A 25,162-nucleotide genomic window follows, 5' to 3' on the forward strand; every position below is an offset into this window, starting at 1 on the left:
CCAACACAGACCAGCAATCAAAGGTCCTCCTGACATCAGATTGCAGCCTTCTGCAGTCTTGCTCTGAGAAATAAATGCCAAGCCAGGCACTTAGGAACATCTGCCCTTTTGTTGGGGACCATCATCTAACCCCACAGTAATTTATAGTGGCTTCATCTCTGGACTGGACTGGAACATTATAAAATACCCATGCACAAAGCCTCCAGTGTAAAGAAAACGTTCTTGATTATCTTTAAAAGGCCATGGCAGAAGAGGTTCCTGAAGACTGGAAGAAAGCAAATCTTACTCTTCAAGGCTGTTGTCCTCGTTTTAACTGATCCTCTGGGATATCACCATCTTTAAGAAGGGCGAAAAACAGGAGCTGGGGAACCACAGGCTGGTCAGCCTCATCTCAATCCCTGGGAAGGTGATGGAGCAACCAAAGTTGAAGCAGGGGGACTGGACCAGATGATCTTGAGAGGTCCCCTCCCACCTCAATGATTGTTTTGGCACCACTGAAAATTGCTGTTATTCTGGAAAGCTCACCTCTGAAGGAAAATGTTTCCTTGGCTTGACACTGGGGAATGAGCTCCCCCAGGAACTAAGGATGAACAAACATCTGTCTACCTTCCTGATGACATAGAAAGCACACACTTTTGATCTTGCCCAACTTAACACCTACACAGCACAGCGTCTGTATTTGCAGATACTGACTGAAAATCACCACACAGTTCAAACCAAGGCACTGACTCCAATGCGCGTGCTCTGGGGAGGTCACTCTTTGGGAGAGAATGAATATGGGACAAACTAAACACAACACAGTCCCCTTCTTTTTTGATACTACAGAGAGAATGAAAATCTGCATAGCATACAACTGAGTTATGCCAGAAATATATTCTTGGCTCAGCTTTACAGATTGCACACAGGAAATGCTTCCCAGCTTTGGTTTTGTTTAACTAAAGATCTCCATTGCTTTGCAGAAATTCCAGATGAAGGCTCTTAATAGCTGGTGTTGGACACACTGAAAAGTGCTTCAATGACTCTTTTGCCGGCATGTGCAAAAATAGCTGCTACTGAATGGGCCCTACAGAGTAAAAATACTATTGTCACCTGCATGTTCCAGTGCTGCTACTTTATTGTGTGCAAGGCATGGTAATATGTGAGACAGTTGCTCATTTGTAAAAAACATTTCCCTTGATTTTGTTTAAAAAAAAATAATAAATCCACAACTGTTTATTGTGGCTCTTGTCCTTCACTGCCACCAGAGACAGAGAAATCTGCATCCTATGTGAACACTATTTGGAACACATCATCCAGCTGACATCTTGCTAAATGCTATTTTACAGCCATCAGACACCAAGATACCATTACCTTGTCAACCTAATTTGACTTAAATCCTACTGGGATCAGACTAAAAGCAAGGCGGGGAAAAAAAACCCAACCAACAATTCAGCTGCCCTCTGCGGCTCCTGCCACTTTCTAGCCCTTAATTACTCTGCTACATGTCCACCTCTGGCAGTTCCTCCAGGCTGGAGGGGTACCAGCCTCCACTCAGCAGGTTTCTGACTCCTGCTGCTGCAGCACCACAACTGGTCCTAAGCTCAACGCAGCAGCAGAAGCCACCGGCAGCCTTGTCCGTTCAGACTGCTGACTCCTGGGGGACTGTCGCAGCCTGAACACATCAGAGCCACTAAGACCTGATCTACTGCAAAGGCTTATTATGATCCCCATTTATTGAAGCCTTTTAAGACTAAATTTAGGGCATTCCCACCATGACTCATTGACTTCTCTTAGAACTTCTCACACATTCTATTCTCTTGTGCATTTGATGCCTCAGACACTTCAGATGTCCTGTTTTCTGCATAATTTAATATTTGATTATAGTAAAAGAAAGCCACGTTGTCTTGAAGAACAGAAAAAAACATCATCTAGGGATTTCTCCAACGCCAAGAGAAAATTAATCTTTCATAGCACAGCGGAGTAAGAAGACAGTCCCAAAAGTATATAATTAAAGAGTCATTCTCTAAGTGCGGTACTTCGTTTCTTACAAGTTTTGTTTAAATTGTTTTGAGAGTGCAGCAATTGATTTAGAGCTAGTATTTGGCAAAGATCTGCTCGAGGGGGAAGTTCTTCTAGAGAGGAAGAGACCCTGATGTTGTGTCTAAGATTTGTAAATACACGTAAAAGTTATGCGGTATGGACATGGAGTCAGAAGCGTACAACAGAACAGGACAGAGGGAAAACAGGCTTCTCAGACAGATTTTTCTCATTCAGATAATGGTCCTTGTTCAGCATTAGCTAAGAATTTTCCTGCAAGTATTTTTTCAAACTGCTGTCAAATGGCACAGGCAGGAACCGGTCCAACCAACTTGCACTGTATTTTCCAAGGTGACCGAGACATAAAATACTTTAATTCTCAATCACAACGTTTCAGAAATGGGAAATCCGACGTGAGGTTTTCATTTAAGAGGTTCTTTGCAATTCTTGTTCCCTTGAATTGCAGTCAGGAGCTCTACTCACCAAGCAGAAAACCACTGCGGTAACATACACAACAGCAAAGAGTAAACTGGTGCCTGCTTAAAAAGACTCTAGTTGAAAACCCATTAATTCTAAGGCAGAAACTTATTGAATTTCCTAAGATGAAAACTTGATAAGCCAGCCTGTGCACTCTATGCAGAATATTGACAGCCTCTATCCAGCTATCAGCCAAAATTTAGACAAAGATGTTGCAGCATAGTCTCCTGCTAAAAATACATTACAAAACATAGCAGACAACTGGATATTTCTTGTTCTTTGCTTTACAGTAGGTTCTTGACAAACCTGTGGTCAAGTCTGTGGCAGCAGCTGTCCAGGAAAACACTTACTTCGAATAGCAATATGATGTGGATTTGAAAATGGGCAAACAACTCATTTTGTCTTTGCTCTGGCTCTGTAACACAAGACCAGTGCCGGACACTGAACAACTTACTCCTGCTCCAACACACGATACCCACTGTGTTCAAGGTTTCCCAGAGGTGAGCAGCCGGCAGATGCAGCTACAGCTAAAGGACGTACCTTGTATATAGAAGGACTCTGTGTGAAGTATTAACTGACCCTCTGATCCATGTAATGCTGGGCGGCAGGCTCTTGCCCACGCCGCAAACACAGCTGACTCTATACAACACTGAGCTGGTAGAGGAGCTGCCTCAAGCCCGCTGAGACACAGCTACCAGCCTGTAAACACACGAGATTCAGCTGTAGCAGGAGATGGCAAAAGCCAGTCATGCACCTCTCAACTTCAATGAGACCCAAAAGACCCACACAGCCTGTCCTAGTCCCTTTCAGACATGGTCTCTCAGTGAGAAAAAGATCATCCAATAAATAACGAATTTATTATAAGAGCAACAGGCACACTTTACTCCTGGCAGGTCCCTCCCAGTCCTCATAGATCTGCTAGGAACAGATTAGCTCCCGCTTTTGCAGAAGTCAGCCTTTATCCTGATGCTGTCACTTCTACCTGAGCTCTCTCAGCAGGGCTAAATAGCCTCATGCTCACCAAGCACCACTAGCTCCTCACCTGGGCCCACCAAAATCTTCAGCGTAGCCCAACACTGCCACCAAGCCTGTCACACAGCTTTGTGGCTATCAAAATAACAGAACAAAGATAGGTGAGAAAAATCATCCAAAGAGTCATTATAACCAAAATGCCTTTGTCTCTTTGAAATGGCAGACCAACAGTTCTTACTTGATCCGTCACGTATCCTTTCAGTTAGCTTTATTGGTCACTACTGAAGAAATCACACAGAACTGGATGGATCAGTGAAAAAATAGTAATTCCCTTGTCAAATTTACCTTAATTTTACCTTAGTTACAAGCACAAGCACTTTGATAAATGGACTGACATCTTAAATATGCCCTGGTGAAAGCAGGTAAGCGCTACTCTGTACTTTTCCAAAGTGTTATGCAACTTTAAGGCTACTTCTTAGGCAGAGCTGTTCTCCAGAAGAAAAGCTCTTGGGTAGCTGAATATTTTAGACTCTAACCTCAGACATCTTCTAGGATGTGAAGGTTTCTTAGGAAGAAAAGTGAATCAAAGTCAGGACCGTACATTTCTTGCTGAATCTTAATGAGCAACTTTAGAATTCAGGAACATGAAAAGGGTAGTCCCTGAAGCCCAAATGAAAGAAGCTTTGGATTTAGAGAAGATTTTGATTAGATTTTCATACAGTCATTTAAAATTACTTGCATAATGCAGAGAATATGCCAGGGTATAATGCAATATGATTGCCAGTGATGGCAGGCCAACAAACTTGAGTCACTGAACGCTCAAATGCTTTAGGGAATTTATGGCCAAGCTGAAGTAAACAATATACCTGTTTTAAATTATCATATAACTCTGAGCTACAGAACATTTTGTGGCATAACTGTATAGGAGTAATTTGACTTTTTCCTCCTGCAAGCTGACGGCTTATGGCATTGCACAGTACATCCTTAGGGTGTAATATAGAAAAGCTACTTAGAGCTAGTGAGGAAGAGGTTTTTTAAAAAGTTTCTAAACTTGTCTACAGGCATGCAGTAGCTCAAATATCACGGCGAAACAGCCCTTGAGCTCACTGGAGCACTTTGCTTACTGCGAATCAAAGCAGCTTTCCTGATCAGTGTAGTCAAGAATGGATAAATGAATAACGTACCTGAGGATGTGTACCAGCCACTGAAAATTAACTGCACAGAGCCAGGCAGTAATTCTTACCAGTCAAGTCACTCTTAAGATTGCTAGACCAGCTCAGCCAACTGCCCAGATGATATTGAAAGAGTATAATGAATTCACATAAACTAGAATAGAATATAAATTATTTTAAGGTTTACCTACATGGGAATAAGGTACAGAAGAACTCAGAGGTGTTACATTTTCCAGTTTCACAGATACATTGCAGTATCACTATGCTGTTGTTTCAGAACTTACGACGTTAACTACTTCTTTAAACCTCACAATTTGATGGTAAAACAACGTATTTTTACTTTCAAACTCCGGTTATGAAAAAGAGGAAAAATATCTTGGGAGTTCTGAAACATTACTTTTCTTAGGGAAAAGATGCTTGTATTCAATTTAATCAGAGAACATTATAAAAGACTACATTGCTGTGAAGACATTCTGAAAGATGACTTCCTTTGAACCAACAAAACAGAACGCTGTTGAAATTAAATATGTTTTTTGTTAACATCCAAACAGACGTATTTAACTCAGCTATTAAATTGCTAAAGCCAAAAGAAACTCCTAGAGATCTTTTCGTTGAAAGGTCAGATTTCCACCCCACCCCGTACTTAAATGAAATCATACACTACAACCACACTTATAAACTAAATGTAAAGACCGACTGCTAACATTTAAAAATAAAGTTTCTGGATGACAAAAGCCCACCTAAAAATTGGGAAGATGAACTGAGAAAACAACCAGTTTATAACAAACTATGAATGTGTAACCATACAACTAAGGTAAATTGCCAGTGTGTGGAATTAACCGTTAACAAGACTGTTAATTTAACGTATGAGTCGGCACACAGCCAACTTCAAGTCCTGAAGCAGTTCCACCGAAAGCAGTCAGAGTCCTGTGGGTCTCAAGTTAAACTAATAGACTAAATCAGGACTAAAGTAGTTTGGTGAGCTGAATTCAGAGCAATTAATCTTTCTTTATAATATCTAACCATCAGCCTGATGTGGCTCCAAACTGTAAAGCACATTAACCGACAGTAAGCACAAATCTCCAAATTGGTTTTTTTCTTCCCATTTTATTTCTCTTTTCTGTTCCAGAGTTAGGTAACAAGCCGAGCAAAGGAACATGTGAATTGCATAACAAAGACTTACTAGGGAAAGATTTTCACATTTTCTCTTTCCTGAAAATGTTCAGTCAGATGGAGATAACTTACAGCAACTAAATCACAATCAGGATTATATACAGAAATGATGACTAACAGAAACTACAGTGGCTCTGCATGGTCCTAACAGAGTTGGTGTCACAAACTGGCATGGAGAACTAGGGGACTGCTATTTCTTCATCTCCAGGATTGCGCTTCCCGGTCCTCGGTGTTTGGCACTGCATATGTTGCAGAACTGGACAGGAGATACCTAGAAATTAAAAAGGAAACAAGAATCTCTTAGAGAGATGTAGCCAAGTTAGAATGTGGGAAGATGAACGAAAAATGCCTTTCTCAATGTCACTACACATTCATGGCTAGCTGTAGGAAGACGATATAGTGGAACACAATAAAGCAGGCTATTCTGGAGTCAGAGAGCACTACAGCTCACCACTCACTCCAAGCGTTTTACCACCATCTTGCAGGAGAGTAAGGTCAAATTTCCTCCCCAACAAAAATGAAAAATACAGAGTCAAAAATGTAATTGATTGTCTTCATAGATAAAGAAGAGAGTAAGTCAGTCACTCGGTCGGCTCCATTGACCACTGGGTGTCTTAGTCACAGCTCTGTCTTTGGATAGTGCTCTACAGATTTCCAACAGCTGAAAATATGGCCTGAATATTGTCCGTTTGATAGCAAGCATGTGTTTATTGTTACTCCCGTCTCTAGTTACTCTAGCTCTGTGCGATGCTTTATGCATGCATTACTTTCCTTTCAGTATGTCACCAGTAACCAACTATCAGTAAAACAACTGACTACCTGAGGCCAAGAAATACTATAGCAGGGGAGAATTTGGCTCAGATATATACAGATTCCTGTGCTTTCATACATACTATCGAATATATATCACGTAATATCCGTGTTATATTTAAAAATCCCGCCCGACAAGTTACCCAGTCCCATCACTCTCCCAGCAAACTGAGAAAGCTAGATAACTTCTAGATTATTTTTCAAATAATAAAATTTGTGGTAAATATAATTTGAATAAATATTTCCTAGTTGTTGGGCTTTCCTTTGCAAATGATCTAATTCATTAAGATTTTAATAACATATTTAAGTATACATGCTGTACCATATGGCTACAAGCACTTTGCTTGGTTACTTGCAGATTAAGTGATTCACCAAAGTTATTTTTTCACTAGATGCTCATTTTCAGAGACAGATACAGAATCAGAAAAGCTTAAATTCCATTTTCCTTGTGATTTTGTTACCGTGCTGATGCTTTCACTCCTAAATTCAAAACTGGTTATATCTGTAAGTTATTTTTTTGGTTTGTTTTCATTGGGGAAAAAAAAAAAGAAAGATTTCTGTGATGAAGAAAAAGATATTCTGAGCATAGAGATGATTACAAAGATACTGAAGAGAGTGGTTTTTTTTCTTCCAGGTCAGAATCATTCAATATGGTTTACTTGAGAAAGTATCTTTATTCTTGTCTTTAATTAAACACATTTAAAGTGAGAGCTGCAATGGAAAAGAATGAATACTAAAAAAAAAAATCAAACAGGTTGTATTCCCTGTATGTCTCAAAACTGCACTGCACATTCAGATTGCAGAAAGTGATTAAATACTTCTCAAACAGCACTAGCTTCTTTCTAAATTGGCTGTGCTTTAGTTGCAGTTACCCTAAAGATCCTTTCCTTAGTCACATACTACTATGGGTATCATCACAACTAATTACATTAATCACATCATACTTCCTGATAGACCCATACCCTTCTCCACAGCTGACAAAAGGAAACAATTTGCCCTTTCATCTTTGGCAAAGGTATCAGAGAGATTAAGCTAGTTCCTTACTGTGTTAGATACTGGGAGGCACTCTTTGTGAAACATATGTCTGCAGTGGAACACCACCACGTTGAAGGACTTGGATGCATCTGGGAAAGAGAAAAGTAAATTCATTACAACAGGGCACTGAAACAAAGGATTCAGTGACCACAGCAGTATGTGCCCGCATTCCATTATACACATAGACACATCGAGTAATGTATTTCCATCAAATTAATTTCCATACTATTCTAGCTCACTTATACAAGCCATGCAGAGTGATGGTTTCAGGTAATGTGTCCCAATGGTGGACTTACAGGACAATTTAATTCTGTGGCTTAAATGCCGTATACCTTCTCAACAGAAATTTCCTCATTTCAGTATGTGCTACGTGCTAAATGTGGGGAGGGCGAAGAGTAAAATATCACCAAATAATTCAGCCATTTTGAAGAAAAGTTAGCAAAATAATTCTTGTGCTAATGCGGGGAGAACCAGACCATTAAGTAGTTCTAGCGCCTACGCTGCACGCCATGATCTTGAAATTTGACAAGAAGCTGTCTAAGGGTACGATGTGCCTTTCGATTCCTGCATCCACATATTCAAGGAATAACCATCTCACTCATCAGCATCATCCACATTCGATTCCTTGGCTCCCATTCCCTCGACACACATACATACCTCTAGGCACTAGCACATTCAGCTCTGACAGGTTTTCTATCACCATTTGACTGCTCTGGTCTGTACGCTGCTGCATGTGATGATGGTATAGTTATTTTTATTTTTTAATTTAAGTGAAAAATAGCAGAAACCAGAATAAAAAACTGTAAGAGATTCTACTGGGTTATGTAAACTTGGCAAAAAAACCATAGGTCCATATGTATCCTTTGTCTTACATATTCTTATTTGAAGATGCCATGTCAGACATTCTCCTGGTAAAACTATTTCTTCTTAAGATGCTCAACAACTATATTGGTATTTCTGAACTACAGCTGCATTGCCAAATGTACATCTTCAAAATAATATCCTGCATTTCTAGTTTCAAGACTAAGTTTAGACGATGTTTTAAAACTACAGTCTGTTCTAAGTTGTTTCAAATATGACAGCAGTGACTGAAGCAAAGAGCCTTCCACCACTCGGACAAAAAGTATATTCCATAAAACTTCATAATCCACAAGTTCAGTCTAAGTTGTTCAACGGAATTGGGGAAGATGTGATGGCAACAACTTAGTTTTGTGGTTCTAATGATCTCTGAGAATACGTACATTGAAGGAATTAAAAGTTGCCTTCCATTTCATGTATTTCAAAACAGAAAATAAAGAAGTGAAAGATGAATAAGAAAGAAAATCTGTGTTTACTGCAATAAAAAAAGTTCAAATTAGACTCTACTCTCGCATCAGAATTCATAAGTAAGCTTTGCACAGGAGTCTGAAATTTATACAGTGATTTCCAAGGGAGACAACTACGCATTTCCATGAATAAAAGCAAACAGTAGTTCCTCCAAAAATAAATAGACAACCTCATTCTCCTCTCGAAAAGCATCCTACCTGAAGGAAGTATTGGAGACAGGCATGATTCACAGATATTCTCCTCTGGAAAAACAAAACAAAACAAACTTGTAACAGCTTTGTTAACAAAATTCATGTTCACTTTTTCATAAAGCGGACACAAACATACTGCTATTACAGAAATGAAGCTTGGTCTTGAAGTATTTACTTAAGATGCCTAACAGAGTCTATTAAGAATTGAAGGGCAATACTGAAGTAGCATTTCTCTTAACAGCATGAGAAATGTTTAGATCTTCTGATTCTGATGATGGCAGGATTGCGGGAGTGAGGCTGTCCGGGATCGGTGCTGTAGAGTCACAAGGCAAATGGAAAAAAAAGGAGCACAGGACGGGTGCCTGATTTCTCTGCAGCTTTCTGTAGCAGAAGCTCTGATCCTCTGTCCTTCCATCAGCTTTTGCCTCTTGATATTAACGCTCAGCTGGTGTGAATTACAGTGCTGCTCACATGCATCATTAGCACCTTGTAAAATATTTTCAGTGACTTCTGAAAACTATCTTGTAGCTTTTGCTTTGGTTGCAGATCATTATTATCTGACTATCCGTGTTGGTACTGAACAGCATTTTTCACCTTTATAGACAAATTGCAGGACACAGCACATTACTGGCTACGAGAAACTGTCCGAGAGGAAAAGCTGCATGCTGGTCTTGTAGTTTTTGAGATAAAAGTGCTTCCTTTACAAAGGGGAAAGCAGCTAGTATCCTACTACACTCTACAAATACGGTACAATATTCAGGCTTTTGGGCAGCTTCCAAAATGGACCATTATGCAGCTTGGGTCTATAAACCAAGTAAAAGACTTCAAAACCTTGAAAGTCACCACATTTCCTCTGTACCCACCGTCTACTAGAACACCCTTCATCTGAGTTCGATGCATTTTCTTCAATAAAGAAAGAGAATCGGCAACAAGTATCTTCTTGCAACCCTCCCGCAGCAAGATCTGTTGTGCAAAGAACACAAAATACAGCGGTTGTTGAATAGATGGGCATAGCAACTACCTTGGAAAGTCTCCACCAGGTTTCTGCTGCCCAAGAGAACGCAAAGAACGTTTAAGACTTTTCAAGCTATTATACAGGAGGGAAAGGAGGAACCTCCTGTTAGCAGCACCTCTGCCTAAATGAAAAACCAACAATATAAAAAAAAAAACAACACCCAAACACTTAAAAAAAAATCAAATCCTTTATAAATATACTATTGTTATAAATTATGATCTTCTTCCTACAAGCTTGTCTTAACAAAATACAAGGAGAGGGATTTTTACAGCACTCCTCACAGTTGGTTTCCAAACCATTTAGAACTTCCTCCATCCCTATCTTTCCCGTCATCTTTAGGAAAGTCATTTGGTAATCATAAAACCTTCATAAACACAGCAATTCAAAAGTTATTCTGTTCAAACGTATCTCCTGCTGAGGTGTCATGTAGTAAGCAGCATTAAATGTTCCTAAAAGTAACTAAAGGACCAGAGTTCACTCCTCTTCAGCAAAACTCTCAGCCCCCTTTCTTCTTATTTAATATTTTTCATTAGGTTGACATGTCATTGCCCAACAACGTTGTGGAACACAAAAAGGAATCAAGGGTGTCAAAATCATACAGTCTTAATTCACAATAATTAACGAAGCAAGTATGAAAATATGACAATCCCAAGTAAGTCTTGTGGAATTCTACTTCCCAAATTGATGTTTGGAAATTCATTTTCCAAGACAACAATTCCTCCAAAATCTGCTTTCAAAAGAGGCTCACTATCAATTTTAAGCTGAACAACCCTACCAAAAAAGTGGTATAAAAAGGTCATGTTCAGTCCTTTCTCCTGATTATTTGCATTACAGGAGACACTGAGCGTTCTGAAATAGGCCAAGATGCAGCTAATGCAAATACCTAAAAAGAAATATAATAATAGATTTTCCAGCCAGGCGAACACTGTCCAAAACCCTGACTTCTCACATACACATTGTGAAGTAATAAGGACGCACTGCCAAGAATGATATGCAGTTAAGACTGCAAATCTGAAATACATTAAAAAAAATTAAAATTGAATACCACTTTAAGCATTTCAAACTCTGCATATCAGTGGGTAAATGGCATTCTCCAGTATTAGACACACTGAGCTATAAAACATTTCAGAGCACCAGAAACCGAATGCAGCTCTACAAGACAAACACTTAGAAAATTAATCACTTTTATCGGTGATAATCTCAGGAACTATCTGAGTATGTCTTTCCCTTTCCAACTTTATCCAAGGGCAACAGAGAATGGTAAATTCTGATTTAAATATAAGAAAATGTCACTAGCCTTGAAAAAATTGCTAGAAACTTTTTGCAAGGACAATTGGATGAGACTATCTTTCAGAACGAGTGCTTGCCTGATTCAAAATATTCTCAATCAGTAAATTATATCCCAAAGATAGGTAAATAACTTAGAGCAGATGACGTCTTGGCTATATACTGGAGTCTTTGCTAGCTGCACTCAGTATAAGCAGATGAAAAATCCCATGTTTAAGTAAAAGAAGCAAAGCAAGCATGTTAACTGAGAGGGGCGGAACAGCAATACAAAGGGAAGAAGGGAGCATTATTTACTATTTTCTACTTAAAATACAGCGCACCAATAGGAAAGCTTCATTTAAAAAAGAAAAATAAAGACGGAAACAGTAGACATGATTAGGTCAGTGGAAAACCTCAATACTGTTTGACACCTTAAAAATAGAAGAAGCAGAAACATCTATAAGACATGTGCACTCTCTTTCTCCCATTATTTAAACTCCACTAAGATTTTTTTCCATACCACGTTCAATGACTGTTTGTCAGGCCTTATTTTGCTAGAAATGGAATACAGTAGGCAGGTATTGTTATATAAGAGGAAAAGTCACAATGAAGAATGTAAATTGTCAAATCTCAAGGTAATAAATCTCAACACTTCTGCAGAAACAGATTTGAAGAGCTCAAAGATGAGATGGATAATTTAAGAGTTATAGAAAGAGAAGAAGAAGAGGGAATTTGGAGGTAAGACAGAGGGAGAAAGAATGCTTGAATTAACTTCTTTACATTAAAAGGAGGGAGAAGTATATAACTTTGCTCCCTAAGATTAGGCTAAACCAGTTAAAACTGACATCAGGCATAAATTGTAAAGAAAGCACTTTCTGAAGAGAAGAAATAGGATTCAGAGGATGAAACTGAACTTTTTTTACCCTTTAAAAGCCCGTGATTGTAAGCACAAGCAGGACAGCATGGCACGCCTACAGAAAGTTTTAGGCATATGTAATGCTTTTTACCGAACTAATGAAAACTGATGAAATCAAAACTTTTATTGCAAAAAAGAATCCTCATTCATTTTCTGACTATATTAGGGAAGATGGTACTGTATAATTAAAATAAGAAGCCATAAAAACTTCTACTGGATTTAAAAAGTCCTGATTTACAAATGCCTAACATTATCTTTAAAGGAAAACACTAAAGTATGCAGTTAATTTGAAAGGGTATACTCAAAGCTCTAGGAATAAATTCCTGCCTTGATTCAGCTTTGCACTCAAGTCTAAATTTCTCAAGGCCAATTAACCAAATTCTTCCAAAAAGCACCACAACCGCAATAAAAAGCACATTTTATTTTTAGTCTTCACAAGGCAGACGTCCCTCTGTGCAAGCTGCCACCCGCCCCCTAGTGCCTCCAAGGTGTCTGAACAGCAGGTTATTCATGTTCAGGAGTAAAATCCAACACTTTTTCCAGGTGCTGTTACAAGCAGCATTCATCAGATTATTGTCGGGGTCTCTTAGTCCATAACCTCTGCTATGAATGGAGAGATGGGAGTTCTATGAATGACAAATCTCTGTTATCCATCAGAGCTACTGCGGGTTCAATCAAAGTGCAAACTAGTAAGTCAACATTTGAGTAAAATGGCTAATCCACAAAATCTAGAGGTGCTGCATCTAAACAAATTGCTTTTCTATGTTAAAACTAGGGAAAGCAAGTCTTGGAATAACAGCATCTTTTGAAATTTTCTTCTAACGATTGTCATACAAAGGGCGAGAAATGCGGCATTTCTTTCTGAAACGAGAGAGGTCTTTAAATCTCTTCCAATACCACAAGCATTTACAAAATTTCACTCGGGTATAGACCGAAGCTGAAAAGAAACCTATTTTATACATTTGGAAAGTGTCACAGGCTTACAACTAACTCACAAGGGCACAAAGAAGGGGAATTTTCTATCACCTTTCTCTGCGAGATGTGTGATACAATGCTTTAGAAACCTGGAGCATGGTTATATGACTTATTTTAAGAAAGGCTCCTGCATTCCTCATTCATAAATTAAGATCACTGTGTCATCAGATACCAGAGACTTAAGCATGTGCGAACCATTTCACATCCTTTTTCAATTTAATTTCCAGGGAACTGAATATAAAAGGCAAATACGAAGTTCAAAGCCACATTTAAGAAAGGTCGTCTTCATTAAGATCAAACTTATATGACTAATGAGTTTCAGTCCAAAGAACTTGCATAAACACAACATCAGTAGCGCTGGTTTCACTGAAAAAAAATAATAGCTTGAATTTATATTTTCCATAGCAATACTAGTAAATGCTGATTTTGCTACAATTTTCAAGTAAGAGCACTACTGCCCTAATTGTGTTGGCTAAGGGAGTTTTTAAAAATAACTGCACTGATAAATTCCTAATGGGAAACAAGGTTCTGTATGAGTCTCAGAGAAGCAATGTCTACATGTGGAAACCGAATTAAAGTTACACAGATAACACCTTTTCAATTGTATGGAGATAAAGTTGAGTTTTGATTCTGTCTTTGAAAACACTTTAAAACGCAAGCAGTAAAGATGAAAATTATTAAACTTTTCTCAGGATATCAATATGACTTGGCTCAATTTGGTGAGCTTGCCTAAGATTTGAATGGTATTTAGTTATGTTGAGAATCTTGACTGAAGAATGGCTATTTATTTGTCATTAAATAAAAAATGTGCTAGGAACGTGTCATTTCTAACACATAAGCAGGTTCCTCCTTAAGACAACACATCTTCAGGAATTTATAAATTCAAAGGAAGTAGTCTGTGGTCCATTTTATCTATAAATTTATGGCACCAAGGAAATAGATTTCAGGAGTTAGATATAAAATATAATAAAAAAGTTTTAGACTACACTTTACTTAATAAATACTCCTGTTACAATTCTGACAGCTATAACTTTGTTGCCTATGTCTTCATAACTTTGTTGTCTATGAACGTTACTGTATATAAACACTAAAATCAGTATTATTTCAGCAGTAAATAAACTTTCATTACTACAATAAATCAGTGTCACTCAATTATTTACTATGGTTTTAATACACTAACTCAGATGATAACAATGAGAAAATATTATAATAAGTGATCCTGGGGAGGGGAAAAAACAAACGAACAAAAATAATCACTTGGAGTTTTAATCCCAATTTTGAAAACCAATTAAATCAGTACTTAAATCTTTTCCTGTTTAGGAAAATACTTAAGTGTGTTAGCAGCTTTAAGATCACGGAAAAACTGCATTTTCTTAAGTTGGAAAATAAAAATGGGTGTTCTTGAAGAATAATAAGGCATTTTAATAGATCCCTACTTGCAAAGCACAGCTGTAACACCACAGCAAAAGTAAATTAGAAGTACTTAATTTAAGTTGTAGCCTAAGAACAAAGTCTCATGTGATCTACATTTTATTTTTACCCAGTAGAATACCTAATCCTATTTTAGTGCCATGATTGGTTGGTTGGTAGCAAACAGATATTAACTCCTTTTCAAAGGTATAACTTAACCACATTACTTCAAAGCTGAGGTGATCTTAGAGTAGCACATACAACAGTTGCAACGGTTCATCTAATAGGTGGTAATTCATTAAAGTGGAACTATCAGTCTGCACTGTGCCAACATTAATAAAAATTTAAATTATTTGGGGAAGATCCCAGATTAAAAAAAAATTACAACAAATTTTGTTGCATTAGTAGACTTCCTTGTTGGATTCTCTAATGCACACTGTAAGCCACATATGGCATGCTTTGGCAGCCACTCAATTTGATTACTTTGGTTCTGCTGGGATGTAAAGAATTGTTTTCAAAAAGGCAAAGTCTGTCAAAGGCACTGCTTTTAGTTCATACCCATATTTCAAATCACATCTAATGTTAAGTTTACTGCTAAGGAAATGTAAGAGCATAATAGGAAATTTGCATCCGCACACTTACACAAGCATAAAACAATCTTATGGGGGCTTGCAAAAGGAGGCCACAATTAAATAATATAACAGCATAACTGTAATATATTTTGGGGAGTCAATGTTATGAAAAGATCAGCGCAGTTTTTGTTTTAGGCAGTGATTTGCAAGCCAACCAACAGGTTCTAACTTCACCTGCACACCTCCTTGGTGTATCTTGGCACGATATTTTCTTTTTTGCCTTTGAAAATGTGAACAATAAAATTTATGTGCATAGAGAGCTCGAGATCTGAAGAGATGAAATTACAGAAAGTCCTAGTCCAATGAAATTTGGATTGCTGTACAAATTCAAAATGTCTTATACATTAGGTGACAGAGATCAGGAAGTTTTAACCAAAACCCAAGGAGTTGTGCCAGGCCAGAATAGAGGACACGGACTTCTCACCATGAACCTACACAGCATGATGCAAAGGTGTGACCTGGCATTATAGCATCATAGAATGGTTTGGGTTAGAAGGATCCTTAAGGATCATCTAGTTCCAACCCCCCTGCCATGGGCAGGGACACCTCCCACTAGACCAGGCTGCTCAAAGCCCCATCCAGCCTGGCCTTGAACACTTCCAAGGATGGGGCATCCACAACTTCCCTGGACAACCTGTTCCAGTGCCTCACTACCCTCACATCATACAAACACACCAAAGGCTAGCTTTAATATAGCTAATGAGGCAGCAGTAACGATGAAGCTAGGGCAGAATTGCCCTCAGCAATGAGAGGCCACCGAGACATTTACTTGAAGTCCCAGCCATGTCCTGAAGCACACACTGATTGCGGAAGCAGTCCTGCTATAAAAAACTGAGCCTGTCAATCTAAGGCTACTTAGGCAAGTGTGCAAGAGCTGTGATCACATCTCTAAATTTCAGTGTAGACACACCATCTGTTCATAAATGGTGCACTTTATGTTGCCTATAACACTTCAGGAACAGTCTTATTTTAAACTGTAGCTTACATTTCTCTAAAGAAAAACAGTCCCTCTTTTTTGGCTCTATTGTTTTGCTATTGTACAAGCAAGCCAAGCACAAAGTACATTAAACTTCCCTAATTTCTATTATTCCTACAAGATCTAAATTTTAGAGCTATCCAAATCTACTTCAAAATGAATTAATTTCAAATCCACGAAACATTTCCATGCTAGCAGCAAATAATTTTAGATATAATTCTGAAGGTTAAATACATCCTTTTAATCCCAAGTAATTTTGTTAAAAGGTATTTGAAGACAAAATGATTCTTCCCTTCCCAAAACATGACCTAATGATGTCACCAGCTTTGTCTGAGGCCACACAATATACTTTGCATACGTGTAAAGCTGCAGCTACGCACACGGCACCTCCTCAGCCTGCCTGCAGACACACCAAAAATTCCATTTCGATTTCAAGAGAATGCAGGAACAGGAGGATCACAGCAGTGAAAGCAGCAGGGTACTGACAGCGGCAACATTAACATGCAACTGTTTAAATGCAGCCTGCTATTTATCTAGCATCATTTTGGAAGGATTCTAAGGAAGTCAATTAAAAAACTGGAAGTGATACTACAACATACATTATATGCAAACATGTATCTGTTTATCTGGGGTAGCTCCTTGCAGATAATGGGTGCACAGGAGAACAAGACACTTAAAATGCTTTTTTGAAATACTGAAAGTCATAACCTAAAGCACATATGATAATAAAATAAAGAGCAAGCTTTGGAAAGGCTTCGGGCTTGGCTTTTTAAAAGTACTTCTGACATCAGTGAAGGCTCCAGCAGGTACAGTCTTGATTTGTAAAAGACCAGCTGCGACCTTTACTGAAGACCATCAAGCCTATCTACTTGCAAGAGATGTCCAAAGACTAATAGCAGATTGGAAACAAATGTTTATGAGGTTCAGAAAATTGGAGTTTCGGCTTCTTATTGAGCTATGTTTTCTTGGACACCACACTGTCACACCTGGAGCATTCAAACTGCGCTATATCCTTACATCTCTCAGTAGAAGGGTGCAGGGCAGTGTCACAGAGAACTCAAGTCTGGGCCTCCTTTGGTAACAGGGAGATTTAAAGTATGCAATGCAACTCTCTCTGTTGTTACTTTTAGGAACATTTAAAGGCACGCTTCTTCTAATTCCTTCAAACGCACAGCGAAACTAGTCTGTATAATTATGCTGGGATAAGAACTCCCATAATCCAATGAGTAGTCTTTTTTTTTTTTTTTTTAAAATGCACAGACGTCAACACATTCAGCCCAACAGACATGAATTTGATTTTAAAAGTTCATCTTCCTTTAGTTAGTATGACACTTAACATATGCCTGTAATACCTGGTGAATGTTTTAGGGAGTGTATGTTGTGTTCTGCCTCCTCATATATGGAACAGAATGAAAAGTACTGCTCATGAGACTTTCCAATATTGGGCAGTCAGGCAGTATGAAACAGTGTGAATCACCCAAGATCTTTCCAGTTCTACTTATCCATCAGGCTTATGACAGCATGGGAGAGATTTAGAAGTGCTAGAAGACATCAAGGGAAGACGCTATTTGTCTTGACAAATTTCTACCCTTTTTGTTATAATTTTCTGCCAACCCACAGTGTCAATGACAGATGTCTGAACAAAATGAACAAACCTTCGTGAAAGCCATTTCTCGTGCTGCTCAGTGGCAAAGCGGTTTTGCTGTCTCTCTGAAAATTACTATCGCAGGAAGAATGCAACATTTACCTGCAAGTTGTAGTCCTGAAGAATTTTCACTAGTGAGTCTCTCAAATTAGGAATCTCCATGCCTTCCTTAATGCGGTGGATCAAAAGAATGGGATCAACATGGGTTCCAATATTGTTCAACAAACCAGTAATAAAAGCTGTTAAAACCAAGAGGCAAAGAAATTAAGAAAAAAGTCCAGCAAAATACATGATTAAAGGATGCTTTGGTGACAAGCTACAGGCTCTGGATGATTCTATGTCAGTTCTCTACTAAGAGACAACACCAAGCCTCTTTTATATAGCCTTCATATGTTTTTTGCAGCTGTATTTACTCGGATACAGGCCTTTGGGTAAGAAAGGAAGCTACAGTTTGGCAATTCACAGAACTTCTAGGGTATTCCAAAAAGGGGAAACAGTATCCAGCACAAACCCACAAGTAAATAATGCATTTCAATTCAATAAAATGGGCATTCGAGCAAATAGAGCCAGAAAATTAACTACATCATGTGACTATTCCATTCCCAGTTCCAGGGTTTAAAAACAAACTTTCAGCACTTCACTAATTCCAAAGTGTTTCTAAACATTGGTGAGAGTGGCACAAAAGAAGTCTTTTGATTTTTGAAGTGCATCTGGATAAACAAAATACTAGAAGGATTTGGCTTCCTTGAGAAGGAACTCAAGGCTGTGTTTTTTCTTCAGCTCCCAAAACTGAGAAATATATCACTGGAGCTGCCCTCCATATGGGCAGATGCTCTGCGTATGAGAGAATTTTATATGCTTTGAATCCCTTTTGCTCTAAAGATGTCATTAATTGCAGCATCACTTTTAGTGATGGACTGCATCTAAGTATGGGCAACTTGAGAACTCCTGAAGGAGTAACAGAAATTTTGGTTGCTTCTTCCTGTCAGAATTAGCGGCCAAGGGATGAAAAGATACGTATTCTGACACTAATTCTACAAGACATTCAATCCTTCAGAAAAGAGATCCCAAGAGAGACTTTAAAGCCTTGATTTAAAGCTGCAAAACTAATGGAGTAGATAGTTAAAATAGTTCTCTATTTCTCAGTCATATTAACTCCTCTGAATCTGCCTCCTGAACAAAACCAATGTTGCTTATGAGATTCTGTCAGTTTCTGATTCCATCTAAACTTTAAACTTGAGTAGCTAATCATACCATGGATGAAAGGCAAAATGCAGTGATCATTACAGATCTTACCTTTGTACCAGCAAAACAAAACAAATTAGTTATTCTACTGAGGGGTAGAAAGGTGTAGGTTCTTAAATTTTCAGAATTTCAAAGGGAAGGAGCTGCAATAAACATGCTACACAACATCCTCATCAAGTCTGCAGACTGTGTTTTGAAGCTGTCTAAAAAATAAAGCCTCATTCTGCCAAATTGAAAGCACCATTCTCCCCTTAATTTGTCATTAAGGACATAACTATGCAGAGTTTAGCCAAATGCTAAAACCCTAAGTACTCATTCTGCAGCATGCCCACATGCTGCCTTACTGGAAGTTTTTCTGCACAGTAGGACAGCTATGTCGTGCTCCACAAACCAGAACACCTCCCTGGCTGTCCATAAACACCATCACTAACATGCAAGTGGATAATTCAATCCTTTAATTGCAATAGCATTCCACAAAAAAATACACATACAAGTCTCCTGAGAAACCATCCCACTTACGTGGTTTGTCGATAGAATATAAAATGAGGTCTTCCCAAAGTTCTCCATCATCTTGTTCCTTAGCAAATTCAATAGCTTTATCTACATCTTGCAACTCTTCCATTATCATCTTCAAGGCACTGCGGCTATTACCCATTCTGCCTAGAAGGAAAAGAATATGTAAAGAGATTATAAATCCTAAATGCTTATCGATGCTCAGGGCTTTAAGAAGCTCTTTCAATATGAATTTTATAACTGTGAAGTTGCCTCAGTCGAACTCAACCAAGATCAAATCTAATCTAATCTGATGTAGGAATGCAAATCCCAGAGCAATCAGTATAACCCAAACATGCGCTTGGAGCACTTCACTGGACTAGGACCTGGAGCCTTTCTTAAGAATGTATTGGGTCACATTAGGGGTCCTGAACTGCAGCAACATCTAAAATAAGGGGGAGCATGTGCATGTAAACCGTGACATGAAATAAAGAGCCCTCATGGACACTCATAATTTCCAGTAAATACAGTGAAGCTTCACATGGTTCAAGAAGGACAGGGAACTGCTGGAGAGGGTACAGCAAAGGGCTACCAAGATGGTTAGGGGACTGGAACACCTCTCTTATGAAGAAAGGCTGAAGGATTTGGGTCTCTTCAGTCTGGAAAAAAAGACGATGGAGGGGGGATCTTATCAATGCTTATAAATACTTAAAGGGTGGGTGTCAGGAGGATGGGGCCAGGCTCTTTTCAGTGGTGCCCGGGGACAGGACAAGAGGTAATGGGCACAAACTTGAACATAGGAAGTTCCATCTCAACATGAGGAGGAACTTCTTTCCTTTGAGGGTGGCAGAGCACTGGAACAGGCTGCCCAGAGAGCTGGTGAGGTCTCTGTCTCTGGAGAGATTCAAAACCCGCCTGGACGTGTTCCTGTGCAACCTGCTCTAGGTGACCCTGCTCTGGCAGGGGGGTTGGACTAGACAATCTCCAGAGGTCCCTTCCAACCCCTACCATTCTGTGATTCAGTGATACACCCATGGAAAACGAGAGGAAGGAAAAGGAAGAAATAGCGGAAAGGCTGAACTATTCTTTAAATAAATCCATGAGTAAATCCAACTCTGCTCTCAAATGGCCCACAAAACATTCTTCTTAGTAAAACAAAGATTGATGAAAAAAAACACTTTCCATTTGATTCATGACTAATATGGAAACATACATAAAAATCTTAGTCTTACATTGCCTCCCATTCAAAGGCAGATTCCCTGGCCTGCTGGGGGAGTTAATTTACAATTAATTTTATTAAAAAAAGAAAAGAAAAAAGGAAACATTAGCCAATCTTCCACTTGAGCAAAATATAATACTGTAATACTAAGCTTCTGAGATGTATTAAGAATAAAATATTTGTTTTATTTCTCTCCTCTCTTCAAACTGACAGTATTATTCTTCTCGGAGATTGTCTCGAAAATACTGACCCCCAACCTGCTCCCCATCGCACCCCAACACCTCCAAAGCCCCAGAAAAACACCAAATCAGAAACGCGGTAACACAATATATGGAGTTAAGACATCATATGAATAATCTGTGCTTTGTTTTATTTTCTAAATCATGTTATTTGGTTCTACTGACTGCGTACCAACTTTGTCTTTGGGAAAGTGTGTTAAACGATATTAGACAATACATCATATATCTTTGCAACATAAACTTTATAACAAGATTAAAAGCACATTGTAATTTATCAGCATAAGCATTACTTACTCAGAAGATAGACTGTCTCTTCTACAAAGTTCCTCTGTTGGCAGATCTCAAGAGCCTGAATTTCAGGGAAGGGAGGAGGGAAAGAGAATACAGGGAACCATGTAACATGATATTTTATTGATCACAAATGCTGCAAGAGACTTAAAGATATTTTCCCATGAAGTTGCATTACTCATTTTGACAGGAATACAGCTCCCTTAATATGCACTGTCAGGTCCTCTGGCATTAATTAAGAGGAGAAACTTCATGGCGGTTCTCCCCCTTCCAAGATTAAATAAATACGGGGACAGGACAGGTATTTCGGTCTGTATTATGCAGATCTCTACCTTTAAATCTATTAAATCTACTGGCAACTTCTTTCTCCAGCTTCCAAAAGTTGGTTAATCCAAAAGCATTCAAGTTATCTGCTGTCAGGACTTGCTTCCTGTGGGTGGACTTAGGAGACCTCTAGTGATGGAGGTCTGCTTGACATTCATTCATAACACAAGACTATACGTCTCCTCAGGATAATCACAATGGTTTTGGGAGGTAGAGAGTGCCCTCCAAATTTTGCACCAGTGACCTCCAAGAAGATAATACAAAAATAATCTAGTGCAAATATGAAAGAATAAGAAGGAAGCATTTCTTGTAACTTTGGTTTAAAGACCTGAGGGCTAAATACCACAAGCAGTTACAGAATCTGTGTGTAGTTGAAAAACACTTTAGCACAATTACCAAAACTACCAAACTGATTACCAATAAGTTTTTAGTTACAGAAAATTGTCAGGGCTGGTAAACCATAAACGATGCCATGCCTGCTTCCAATTTCGAAGCAGAAAGCAAACTCAAGATTCATAGCATTCCTGTGAAGACAACTGTTTACCAATACAGGCTTTCATACTTGGAAATCAAAACCGTAAATGCATAAGATACAGCTACAGCTAAAGATGTAGGCAGGAATTAACTTTTCCTTCCATTCTCAAATTATTTCAGATGAGCTACTATGAAGACTGGAGATACAGACAATGGATTCCAGGGTAGAGGTAAGTGAATTACCAACAAGATGCTTCAGGGGAATGAAGGTATGAATAATATTAATAAGTTATAAACACAGCTGACAGACTTTTTTCTCTCCACTTCGAAGTTAAACTACAAAGTCCTGGGTATTCAGTATTTCTGGATGCTGCACGTTTATTGACTGTCATGCTCCCTCTAGAGGAAAACTGGGAACATTGATACTTCTCTTTCAGTTCATTTTATAAAACATTTGCTAAACTGCACTTGAATAAAAGTGGCTTACCTTTAAAAAACAGGAATTATTTCTCCCTGCCAAGTTTGTAATTTCTTTAAAACAACAATTTGTTCAAATATCATCAGTTTTTGCAATTTATACGCTGCACTGGAATCTGCTTAACAGGGTCTGAAAATATTGGTAACTGGGAAATTCTTGATGACCGTTTTATTTCTTTAGAACAAAGATTTGCATTTGACAAAAAGTGTTACTATATGATACGTGTGGTAAGAGGTATAATTACAGAATTAGCAGTGACAGTAAATTCAACTAAGTTTTATACAGTGTTGGCACCTTTTCTCTCTTCTTTAGCTTCTTACTGAAACATATTAACATTTTAATTTAAGGTTAGAATGACACTTTTTCTAACACCCTTTTCTCTTTCTCCGGTGATTATGGCACCACACCTTCCAAAGGTTCACGGGTCTCTGACATATTGTTGCTCACAGCCCGTAACTTCAGCGAAGCAGTGCCAGCAATGAAATGCGCTTGTATCATTTACACACCGCACTTCTCTGCACCACCCATGACTGAAGACAGGTGGCTAGATCTGCAGTAATTAAAACTAGTTTGCACCAAAAGAGAAAAAGAATTGCAGGTAAGGTTTTATACATAAACCCATGATCATGTAAATAATACATAAGGCAAAAACTAAGAGAGAATTAGAGAGTTAAAAACAAATAGTCCAACATTGTAGACAAAAGTCTCTGGACGGAAACCTCTCAGGCTCATTGACTGAAAAGATCAGTGAGACAACCTAGTTTTGTGCAATGGTTTCAACAAAGACCAACCCTGCAACCCTAACAAAGTATTTTCCAGTGTTTCCTACTGTTGCACAGTAAAGTTGACAAAAACATGCAAAACAGGAGAGGTGTCAGGGACAGTACTAGATCTCTTTAGAATGTCAACCCTGCAAAATACAGTATTACATTTAAAACTACTCCACTGGTGTCATCACTACAGTTGCATACAGAGAGGCAACCTTTCACAAAGTCTGCTCTGCTCGGCCATTAACAGCAACAAATACAAATAATAAAAAACCGACTGAATGAAAGAGGAAAATTTAAATTTCCATTTGATTCACTTTAATTCAAACAACAGAAAAAAACCAAGAATGCCTTTATTTTTTAATTTGACAAGAGCAAGCAAGGAAAGAAAACGTAAAAATGTCAAAGAAGGTGGAAACACAGTACTCTGAAAAACTCCAAGTCTACTAGTGGAAGCACAAAGAGAAAATACTTTGAGCTCTGCTAGTTCAGTGACTTGTTATATTGTGTACGTTATTGGAAAGTAAGTTAGGACCTTAGAACACAAAGCTAGAAAAACTCCAGTTAGAGCTACTAATTTTTCAAGATCTAAGACTGACTAGTCCTAGATTTGTCAAAATGATTGTCGATTTCTTGCAACCAAAATCCGCTGTGCAGTCAGGCCAGGCACTGATGCATAGATATGCTGTAGATATGCATCAAGTGCAAATTCAGAAATTCTGCATTGAAATTCCCCACCGATTCCTGCCCTGCGAGCTGAGAGAGGAACGTCTCAGCTGTTGGCTAGCTCTGCAAACCAAACTTCTGCAGGGGATGGTCACAAACTCAAAGGATCCCTCCTTTTGGCAGCAGAGGGCAGCACCAGACACAGTTACAAATTCACAACACTACAAGCTATAGGCATGAAAATCGAGGACCTGTGTTTAGATTTTGGGGGCTTACCTTCTCTAGTGGACAGTGCGTGCTGTCTCTGAGAAATGGTAGTAAATTTGGACGATCGTATTCAGCATACAGGCTGATCTGTTTCTCATGATATCGCTGGCCTTTATGGTGGTCTCTCTTGAAAAGCTTGTGCAAATACTAGGAATCAAATGAGACAATCAGAACTCAAACCCACTTAGGTAATATGATTTGTTCCCTGCTAACAAAAACCTCCTCATTTTCTCAGGAATGTGATAACATACACCAAAAGGCACAGAGATTAAATCCTGATTCAAAAGACTGATTTTACATTTTTCTGAAGTACCCTCATCACAGCAATCTCCAAAACCAGCTCTATAAAGCAGGTTTTCAGCAACAGTTAAGAAACTGTCCTTGAACCTTCAACGAAACTACTCGATTTTGAGTTTTACAGAAAACTTTGGACAAATGTGTGAAATGAAGTATTTTGGTTATCTAGATATGCTTGACCATTAACAGATAACTACAGATCAAATTTTTACCACATGAAATGTTTTAACCGAAGTACCTAAAAGTACAGATACTGGGGCAAAGCTCCTTCTCTATCGATGAGCACAGAAAAGCCTTGAGAATCATTTGGAGACTCACTTCTATGCAAAGGGAAGGAGGCTTCACACTGTGAAACTGATGCATCCCTTCCATAAGCTGACGGTCATTCAGTCGTCTTTG

At 38.6% G+C, this 25,162-nt stretch overlaps 1 protein-coding gene across 9 annotated transcripts in view; it reads right to left on the reverse strand.

Annotated features, from left to right (window-relative positions):
* Positions 1-5,718: 5,718 nt before the first annotated feature.
* The window catches only part of VPS41 (VPS41 subunit of HOPS complex), a 111,218-nt gene continuing 91,774 nt past the window's right edge, over positions 5,719-25,162 (reverse strand). For all 9 annotated transcript variants that reach the window (XM_074575573.1, XM_074575572.1, XM_074575577.1 and 6 more), the window contains 8 exons: positions 24,476-24,613; positions 21,497-21,551; positions 19,772-19,912; positions 18,110-18,246; positions 10,036-10,135; positions 9,179-9,223; positions 7,665-7,744; positions 5,719-6,081 (listed from right to left, as the gene is read on the reverse strand). In XM_074575573.1, coding sequence (XP_074431674.1) covers positions 6,001-6,081; positions 7,665-7,744; positions 9,179-9,223; positions 10,036-10,135; positions 18,110-18,246; positions 19,772-19,912; positions 21,497-21,551; positions 24,476-24,613 — 777 coding nt within the window. In that variant the 3' untranslated portion in view covers positions 5,719-6,000. The remainder of the gene's footprint in view (positions 6,082-7,664; positions 7,745-9,178; positions 9,224-10,035; positions 10,136-18,109; positions 18,247-19,771; positions 19,913-21,496; positions 21,552-24,475; positions 24,614-25,162) is intronic.

Source organism: Larus michahellis, chromosome 2 (assembly GCF_964199755.1).
Source record: "Larus michahellis chromosome 2, bLarMic1.1, whole genome shotgun sequence".
NCBI lineage: Eukaryota > Metazoa > Chordata > Aves > Charadriiformes > Laridae > Larus > Larus michahellis.